General features: G+C 37.3%; 1 protein-coding gene across 7 annotated transcripts; it reads right to left on the bottom strand.

Annotated features, from left to right (window-relative positions):
• Positions 1–421: 421 nt before the first annotated feature.
• On the bottom strand, positions 422–9236 carry LOC139786660 (uncharacterized). Of its 7 annotated transcripts, none has more exons than XR_011722369.1 (3): positions 1413–9236; positions 1231–1327; positions 422–477 (listed from the first exon to the last, which is right to left on the bottom strand). XR_011722369.1 is itself a non-coding variant. In XM_071725792.1 (3 exons), the coding sequence occupies exon 3, from the start codon at positions 7372–7374 to the stop codon at positions 2125–2127; it is 5250 nt and encodes a 1749-aa protein (XP_071581893.1). In that variant the 5' UTR covers positions 7375–7628; positions 8382–8478; positions 8564–9236; the 3' UTR covers positions 508–2124. The 7 variants fall into 7 exon arrangements, 3 of the variants coding, with proteins under 3 accessions (XP_071581893.1, XP_071581890.1, XP_071581891.1); XM_071725792.1 differs by lacking the exon at positions 422–477 and having other exon boundaries at positions 508–7628; positions 8382–8478; positions 8564–9236; XR_011722368.1 differs by having other exon boundaries at positions 423–477; positions 1231–9236.
• Between the last annotated feature and the right edge of the window lie 482 nt (positions 9237–9718).

Consider the following 9718-nt stretch of genomic DNA (forward strand, 5'->3'; position numbering starts at 1 on the left):
AATGACCGCTGTTACACGCCACCCTAGCCAATCACACTCATTCTTCAGAAGAAGGGAATAGCTGTGATTTGCCAGCCTAAGAACTACCGATGTTATAAAACCCGATTAACGGTGCCGTGTAAACGCAGTCAATGAAACTGCTACTATCGTGTACACAAGGCTTAAGAGCTGCAAGTTGATTGGCTTTACGGAGGTCCTCTGCAAGATGGAATTATATGAGTCACAAACTTAATTAGCAACTATCGCTTATAATTACAGGCTTATTAGTTTGTATATTTATTTATTTCACTATAAAATAATTTTTAAAACGTTTATATTAATTCTGATTGCAGACGGACCTTCGGGAACACTAGCGCCTTCTTCTCTTAACATGAATAACTAAAAATCTATATTTCGGCTAATTACCGAGTTTATAAATATTTAATTAAAATTATCTGGGTGACTCACTGTATAGGCGCTGGGAAGAATATGTTTTCTCTGAATGGAAGGAAAGAACAGTTCACTAAATTAATTAGTAAAAGAGTAACATATAATTTTGAAGATATGTTGAATAGCGTGGTTACATTTGAGTTGCGCAGCGATGCAGCAAATAATATACTTCCTTAATTTAAACAGAATGTGAATCGTGTTGAAATCACAAAATACAAGAATAGTATAATGAGTTTCATAAATAAGAATACACAAAATGATTGAATTGCATAGAAATAAATTTATGAATAGTCGCATGGAATCTTAGTCATTGATGACTGAAGTTTAGTCAAATTATATTTGAATAAGTATTTTCTAGTTTGAATTATTCTTTAAGTAGTAAAGAAACTAAATTCTTTAATATTACTGAAGAAGTGTTGTGTGTATATTTTAGCAAAAGAAATCAAACAGTTTTCTCATTCCTAGAAAGAAAGATAAATTAATTATCGTGTTTTTTAACTTCGATCACCATTGAATTAGATAAAATTTGCATGAGATATTTCTTATCAAATTCGCAAGGTATATTGAATTATGCGCATGTAAATATGTGAATAAGCATGTTAAACTAAATACTATCATGACTGGAATACAGTCCACATAAACATAGAATTCATACGACGCAATATAAACTCAGATAAGTAAATCTATTAATTAAGTTATAGTTGATTCGAATCATGTTTCAAAAACGCAATAGAATTTCTTAACAAGAATAAACGAAATAAGATATTATAGTATTAAAAGTATTATCAATCTTTACTGTACAGTTATGAAAGGAAATTAGGCCTTTTTCTCTTTATATGTTATGCGCATAACGGCAGAATTGCTTCTTGAGAACGTTAATGCTTTGCTAGAAACGTCCCTGCAACCAAATCATAGAATAGGCTTAATAGCCACTATGCCATGTAAACTCGATTTTGGTTGCTTTGAAAATAAGGAAATGTTACCTTATACTTTGAAACAATCGTTTCGTTCTGGAATAAAGATTCCAGAATAATCTTTGCCATGTATTCTCGGGTTTCTCAATACAATAATGGCCGCTCTCGGCAAGAAGGATTAGTCGTCCTTCTCAATGTAATAATGGCTGCCTTAGCCCGTACGAATAGACTTCCTTCGTAATAGCCTTCCTTCTCAGTCGTATCGTCAGGAAATAGGCTAGCGTCCTCTCGTCTTTCTCGGATTTCAGGAAAAATGACTCGGTGTTCTCGGCAGAATTTCGTCTGATCAACCGTCTGATCAATCGTCTCTCGAAAGATCGCTAATCTTAAGTGCGTATCTACGCATTACTAAGAGATGCTCACTAGTTGAGCGCCCGGGAATGAGAGACGATCCGATCGTCGTCGCTCGCGCAGTTACACCACGAAGTGACGACGCGCCTGCGTCGCGCAGGAAGGTGCGTCGCGCGGGAATATCGTGAAGCGCCAACGCGCATGAATAGTACTAGAAGGATCGGTTGCAGTGAGACAACCGCAGCAACGCAGGTTGATTGGTAGTGCGTTTACGGGGGTCGGTAAAGAAAGGAACTGCTTTATTGATCTCGCTCTTATCATAGTTCTATTTTACCAGGTTAGCTCAGTCCGTCCCTACCCTTGTTATCGACTCATGCTGATTTCTAAACATTCCCCCCGCCTTCGTTAACCACTGTTAGCGAATTATTTATTATTCATTCGTAAAAATAGGAAGTGGGCAAACTTTGACTATGGGTCGCTTTAAAACGGAGGATTGGGTCCGAATTGATACTACTCTTGTCAGACCGTCTTGACCTGGATAAGTTTGAATAATTCTTCCAAGAGGCCATTTCGAGGGAGGGTACCGCTCATCAACAACTAAAACCAGATCACCTTCCTTAATGGAGGGATTCACTTGATTCCATTTAGACATAGTTAAATAACGCTGAAGACACTCTTTTGACCAACGTGACCAGAAACTATCCATCATCTGACGAGTACGCTGCCATCGCGAAAGTCGAGAAAGTTTAACCTCTTCCAGGGAAGGTTCAGGTATGATTGCTAGAGAACTACCTATCAAAAAATGACCGGGAGTTAAAGCATTTAGATCGTCTGAATCCTCGGATAGTGGATTTAATGGGCGAGAGTTAAGGACTGCTTCTATTTGAGTTAGAAGGGTGGTCATTTCCTCGTAAGTCAGCAAAGCTTCCCCAACGGCTCTTTTTAAATGGTATTTGACTGATTTTACTCCGGCCTCCCACTTGCCACCGAAATGAGGTGCAGAGGGTGGATTAAAACGCCATTGAGTGCCATCGTTAGCAAGCAGTGTAGCAAGAGAATTTAATTCCTTAGAAGAGGACTGAAATAGCCTTTGTAATTCGGCATCAGCTCCTTTAAAATTTGTTCCGCAGTCGCTTCGTAGAGTAGCGCAGATACCTCTTCTTGAAGTGAATCTTTTATAGGCAGCCATAAATGCATCCGTAGTATAGTCCGTTACCAATTCGATATGCACCGCAGACGTGGCTTCGCACACAAATAGTGCGACCCAACCTTTGTATGTACGAGCATTTTTTCCTCTCCATGTTTTAATATAAAACGGACCTGCATAGTCAATTCCAGAATGAAAAAAGGGACGCGAAGGAGTTATTCTCTCAGTCGGGAGTTGTCCCATTAATTGTTGAGCTTTTAGTGGGCGATACCGAGCACATTTTACGCATTTAAGTATTAACGATCTTACTGGAGCTCGACCCCCAATGATCCAATACTCATTTCGAATGAAGGATAACGTTAGTTGAGTTCCACCATGCATGGTGCGTGAATGTGCGTCTGCTATTATCAGAGAAGAAAGAGGTGAGTTTCTAGGCAGAATCAATGGATGTTTAGCCTCAGGTGGCAGTAGAGAAAATTTAAGACGTCCTCCGACTCTAAGTAATCCACTTGGATCAATAAAAGGTGTGAGTCGTACAAGAGAATTCGACTTAGGTAGCGGTTGTCCATTCGATATAAGATTAAGTTCTGTGTTAAAAGAGAATTTTTGAACTGCCTTTACCCAATAAAGTTTTGCCCTTTCCAATTCCTGAGTAGTTATCAAATCAGTTATGGATAAAAAAGAGGATTTACGAAATCTAGCTATGATCCTAGAACACCAGACAGTGATACGTAAAAGTCTAGTGAAGTTTGAATATCGATTAAGAAGATCCCAAGGATTTTCTGATCTTACACTTATTCCTACAGCTACTTGAGTTAAACGTTCTTCAAGATTGTCCTTGTGAGATAAAACCTTCGATTCTTGTGGCCAGGTGGAAGCATCTTGCCGTAGCCATTGTGGTCCAGTCCACCATTCAACATGTTCCATCAACTGAGCAGGTGATAAGCCTCGTGTGGCTAAGTCTGCAGGATTCTGATTACCAGGAGTTAACTTCCATAGGACCTGTGGCAAGGTCTCTTGTATAAAACATACTCGGTTTTGCACAAATTCCTTCCATCTCGATGGATGGTTCGTAATCCATGTTCGAGCTACCTCGGAGTCAATCCAACCAAAAATAGGTATTCCATGTCGTTCCAGTACTGATAGAATTTGAACTATTAATTTGACAAGTAAAACAGCCGCAGCTAATTCCAATCTTGGTATAGTTAGCTTTTTCAAGGGGGCAACTTTAGTTTTCGATGCTACCAGCTGTACTGTTACATAGCCTTCCTTAGATACCGATCGTATAAAAACGACGGCTGCTATTGCCTTTGATGAGGCATCACTGAATCCATGAATTTCTAGATCATCCGTAGTTTGAAACCCAAGCCATCTCGGAAAGGTAAAATTTGGCATTTCTTGTAATTGATTCATAAATTTTATCCATTTATTAGAGAAAGGAGGCGGGAGTTCATCATCCCACCCAAGTCCATTTGCCCATAGTTCTTGAATAAAGATTTTAGCTGAAATAATGATGGGTGAAAGAAGCCCTAGCGGGTCAAACAATTTTGCTACAGTTGATAAAACTGTTCTTTTGGTAATAATACTAGGAGTAGTTAAATTCAAGGTAAAGTGAAACTGGTCTGTGGAGGGTTGCCAGCACAATCCGAGAGCATGAACTAGAGTAGAGTCGTCAATTTGAATAGAGTGTACATCAATTCGATGATCTAAAGGAATGAATTTCAAAATGTCAGAATTATTACTGATCCATTTCCTTAAGGGAAAACCCCCCGCCATGCAGAGATGGTCTACTTGTTGAACTACCAACTCAGCTTCTCGGACCGTGTCCGCACCTCCAAAGAAGTCGTCCATATAGCGACCTTTCTTTACAGTAGGAAGAGCTAGTGGAAATCTATGTCCTTCGTCACGTATCAGTTGAATAAATGAACGCAAAGCGAGAAAGGGTGCACAAGTAAGTCCGTACGCAACGGTTATTAAAGCAAAAATTATGATGGTTTTAAGTAATTGATCCATCCACAGAATTCTTTGATAATTCCAATCATCAGGGTGAATTAAAATCTGTCGGTACATTTTTTCAATGTCCGCGAAAAAGACATAGCAATGTAATCGGAACCAAATAAGGACATCAAATAGATTTAATTGTAAATTCGCTCCAGAATGGAGTAATTGGTTAAGAGAGACTCCTGTTGTGGTATTACTTGAACCATTAAATACTACCCGTAATTTCGTCGTAAGACTATTTTCTCGAAAAACTCCATGGTGAGGAAGGTAGTAAACTCGGTCAGGTTCTGGTTGTGAGTTGGGGACTCGGACCATATGATTTAATTCCTCATATTCATGAATGAATTCTTTGTATAATTTGGCTAAATCCGGATTGGTTAAAAATCGATGGTTCAAACTGTTAAGCACTTTAGTAGCCTTTATTTTAGAATTTCCCAGTTTATCGGTGGAATCTTTAAATGGAAGTCTGACTACATATCTTCCACTTGCATCTCGGCAGTGAGTATCCATAAAATGGTCCTCGCATTCTTGCTCATCAGGAGTCAAAGTTACGGTTTTAGAATTGGGAATTTCTTCCGTTTCCCAGAAACGTTTCAATAAGTCATGAAGGTTTTCTTCAACCTTAACATGATATCCCTGAGCTTTAATGTTCATATCTAAATTGCTAACTGGACCAGAAACAATCCATCCTAATGTAGTACATTGGGCGATAGGGTCATGTTCTGTTCCCCTAACAATCCCTTCTTCTATTATATGACAATACATGTCAGCTCCTAATATAAGATCAATGGACCTTGGTTGTTTAAATTCAGGGTCAGCTAACTTCAGTTTTTCTAAATGAGGCCATAAAGATAAATCCACTTTCTTAGATGGAATTGACGACGTCAATTTACTGAGAATCTGAGCAGTTACTTTATACTCTACGTCGGATTCGAAATGTGGCTTTAATGTAAATGAAGTAATACCTTTTGTTTTATTAGATAGATCTCCAATTCCAATTAAAGTTGAAGATGAGTGCTTTCTTTTAAGACGAAGTCGTTGAACTATTCTATTTCTTATAATAGAAACTTCCGATCCCTGATCAATTAAGGCTCTAACTTGAGTAGTTTCTCCGTACTCAGACACGAGAGTTACTTTCGCGGTAGCTAACAATACTTGTGAAGTCTTAGCAGGTTTGTTTATTGAAGAATGCAACACTTTAGCGTCCGTAGATTTATTTGTTGAAGATTCCTCTTTAGTATTAGGAGTTTCCTTCTTCATAGGAGGATTCGACTTATTTTGGTGTATAGTGGTATGATGCTTCTTTGCGCATTTCAAACATCTGGTTGTTACGCGACAATCGACTACCTTGTGTCGTCCTAAGCAATTGTAACAAAGCTTATTTTTGGTGATAATGTTTAGTTTCTGTTGAATGGTTTTATTTAAGTACTGGGGGCACGAAGAAGTATAGTGATGTTCTTTACAGATTGCACAAGACGGTTGATTGACTGAAACTGAGTTCTTAGATTTTCCCTGATGATGAACCTTCGCAGTTGCAGGTTGTATTCGTGTCTGATTTAATGCTTTTCCATGACGAGATTTCTCAAACGCTTGAAGCGAAAGTAAGCGTGAAAACAAAAATTCATTAAACTGAGCCCAGGTAGGGGGGTCTTTTGAGGATCCTAACTTATGCTCCCATGCCTTCAGTGACTCAGCATCTAACCGTTGTGCAACGATAAAAACTAAGAAGTCATCCCAATGTTCAACGGGACGACCAAGGGTTTCTAATGTTCGATAAATCTGATTAATCGAGGAATATAAATGTTCGAGTTCACTAGCAGAATCCCTAATCATTCGCTTAAGAAAAAGTAAGGATTGTAATGAGTCATTAACCAACAATCTCTTGTTTTCGTAAAACAGCACTAACGAGTCCCACGCCTTTTGAAAATTATCAGCTGTGACGCTAGTATTCTTAAGGAGGAGAGCTGCGGATCCTGTAAGACTCGCTTTCAAGTATTGCAGTTTTTCCACTGCTGATATTCTAGAATTATTCCCAACAATAGAAAGAAAAAAGTCCTTAAAGGACAACCATTCGTTTGGTAACCCACTAAATTTCGGAATACTGATTTCCGGTAGCCGCGTATGTTGCACGGAAGTAGGGATACTAGAAGGCTGAAAAACAGATTGCGTTAACGTTGAAGTAGTACTCGGTTCTTGATAAGAATTAAAATGGGAATTTAGCTTTTCAATTGTCTCGAAGTAACGTTCTCTCGTAGTTATGAAAGAATGAGTTTTAAAATAGGCATGATTATAAATGGAATCTCTTTCGTTTGGTTCAGTTTTTGTAATGGCTATCATAATAGCATCGTTGATAATATTGAATTGATCCCATGATAACTTTAGAGAGGACAGACATGAGCTTATTCTCTGGTTTGTAATATTTACTGGATCGGCTTTAATGAAATTGTCATAAGCTTCTATTAATACCTTACTCGTTGAGAGCTGTTGCTCTAATCGGTTAATAACGTGACTAACCCTCATTTTGTCAGTCATTGTACTGTGTTTTGAATAAAATTAACCCACCCGTAAACAGCACTTTACATAAACAAGATATTTTCAATTCAAAGCACTGCTCTTTCCCCCAACGGACTGTATACTCAGTTTGAATTCTTGAGTTGTAATTCTCAACAATAACTAAACGCCTTTCTAGTTTTTATTCTCTGAATCTGACTCTTTTTATCCGAATCTCTTTATCCGGCTCGAAGGACCAAAATTTATGTATAGGCGCTGGGAAGAATATGTTTTCTCTGAATGGAAGGAAAGAACAGTTCACTAAATTAATTAGTAAAAGAGTAACATATAATTTTGAAGATATGTTGAATAGCGTGGTTACATTTGAGTTGCGCAGCGATGCAGCAAATAATATACTTCCTTAATTTAAACAGAATGTGAATCGTGTTGAAATCACAAAATACAAGAATAGTATAATGAGTTTCATAAATAAGAATACACAAAATGATTGAATTGCATAGAAATAAATTTATGAATAGTCGCATGGAATCTTAGTCATTGATGACTGAAGTTTAGTCAAATTATATTTGAATAAGTATTTTCTAGTTTGAATTATTCTTTAAGTAGTAAAGAAACTAAATTCTTTAATATTACTGAAGAAGTGTTGTGTGTATATTTTAGCAAAAGAAATCAAACAGTTTTCTCATTCCTAGAAAGAAAGATAAATTAATTATCGTGTTTTTTAACTTCGATCACCATTGAATTAGATAAAATTTGCATGAGATATTTCTTATCAAATTCGCAAGGTATATTGAATTATGCGCATGTAAATATGTGAATAAGCATGTTAAACTAAATACTATCATGACTGGAATACAGTCCACATAAACATAGAATTCATACGACGCAATATAAACTCAGATAAGTAAATCTATTAATTAAGTTATAGTTGATTCGAATCATGTTTCAAAAACGCAATAGAATTTCTTAACAAGAATAAACGAAATAAGATATTATAGTATTAAAAGTATTATCAATCTTTACTGTACAGTTATGAAAGGAAATTAGGCCTTTTTCTCTTTATATGTTATGCGCATAACGGCAGAATTGCTTCTTGAGAACGTTAATGCTTTGCTAGAAACGTCCCTGCAACCAAATCATAGAATAGGCTTAATAGCCACTATGCCATGTAAACTCGATTTTGGTTGCTTTGAAAATAAGGAAATGTTACCTTATACTTTGAAACAATCGTTTCGTTCTGGAATAAAGATTCCAGAATAATCTTTGCCATGTATTCTCGGGTTTCTCAATACAATAATGGCCGCTCTCGGCAAGAAGGATTAGTCGTCCTTCTCAATGTAATAATGGCTGCCTTAGCCCGTACGAATAGACTTCCTTCGTAATAGCCTTCCTTCTCAGTCGTATCGTCAGGAAATAGGCTAGCGTCCTCTCGTCTTTCTCGGATTTCAGGAAAAATGACTCGGTGTTCTCGGCAGAATTTCGTCTGATCAACCGTCTGATCAATCGTCTCTCGAAAGATCGCTAATCTTAAGTGCGTATCTACGCATTACTAAGAGATGCTCACTAGTTGAGCGCCCGGGAATGAGAGACGATCCGATCGTCGTCGCTCGCGCAGTTACACCACGAAGTGACGACGCGCCTGCGTCGCGCAGGAAGGTGCGTCGCGCGGGAATATCGTGAAGCGCCAACGCGCATGAATAGTACTAGAAGGATCGGTTGCAGTGAGACAACCGCAGCAACGCAGGTTGATTGGTAGTGCGTTTACGGGGGTCGGTAAAGAAAGGAACTGCTTTATTGATCTCGCTCTTATCATAGTTCTATTTTACCAGGTTAGCTCAGTCCGTCCCTACCCTTGTTATCGACTCATGCTGATTTCTAAACAACTGTTACTTCTTTAATTCTTTGTAATTAAAATAATTCTTTGTAATATTAAAAATTTGTTAAAGAGAATTAAGAAGCTATTATCACTTGGGTTTAGAATAGGAAGACCCTTGAATAGGAATACGAAGATACCATTTGGGTTTTATTTCTTTAAAGTAGTTGCATAACAATTATCTTTCAAAGCAATATACATATTCTCTTTACAATTGGCGCAATTTAATTTAAAGATTTCACATCTTTTTTTGAAATACATGTCACTTGAGTTAAGTTAGGTAATATAATTTTGTGAAGAAGAAAATAAAGATTTTACATCTTTTTTTTTAATACATGTCGCTTGAGTTAAGTTAGGTAATATAATTTTGTGAAAAAGATATAAAGCTACCACTTAGGTTAGATACATGTCACTTGAGTTAAGTTAGGTAATATAATTTTGTGAAGAAGAAATTAAAGATTTTACATCTTTTTTTTTTAAATACATGTCACT

Source organism: Temnothorax nylanderi, unplaced genomic scaffold, assembly GCF_030848795.1.
Source record: "Temnothorax nylanderi isolate EJ_2023f unplaced genomic scaffold, tnyl_v1.0 TNYL_tig1103_pilon, whole genome shotgun sequence".
Classification (NCBI taxonomy): Eukaryota; Metazoa; Arthropoda; class Insecta; order Hymenoptera; family Formicidae; genus Temnothorax; species Temnothorax nylanderi.

Excerpts from the sequence above, each read along its gene's own strand:
- LOC139786660 (XM_071725792.1), bottom strand. The coding sequence starts at position 7,374 with ATGACTGACAAAATGAGGGTTAGTCACGTTATTAACCGATTAGAGCAA.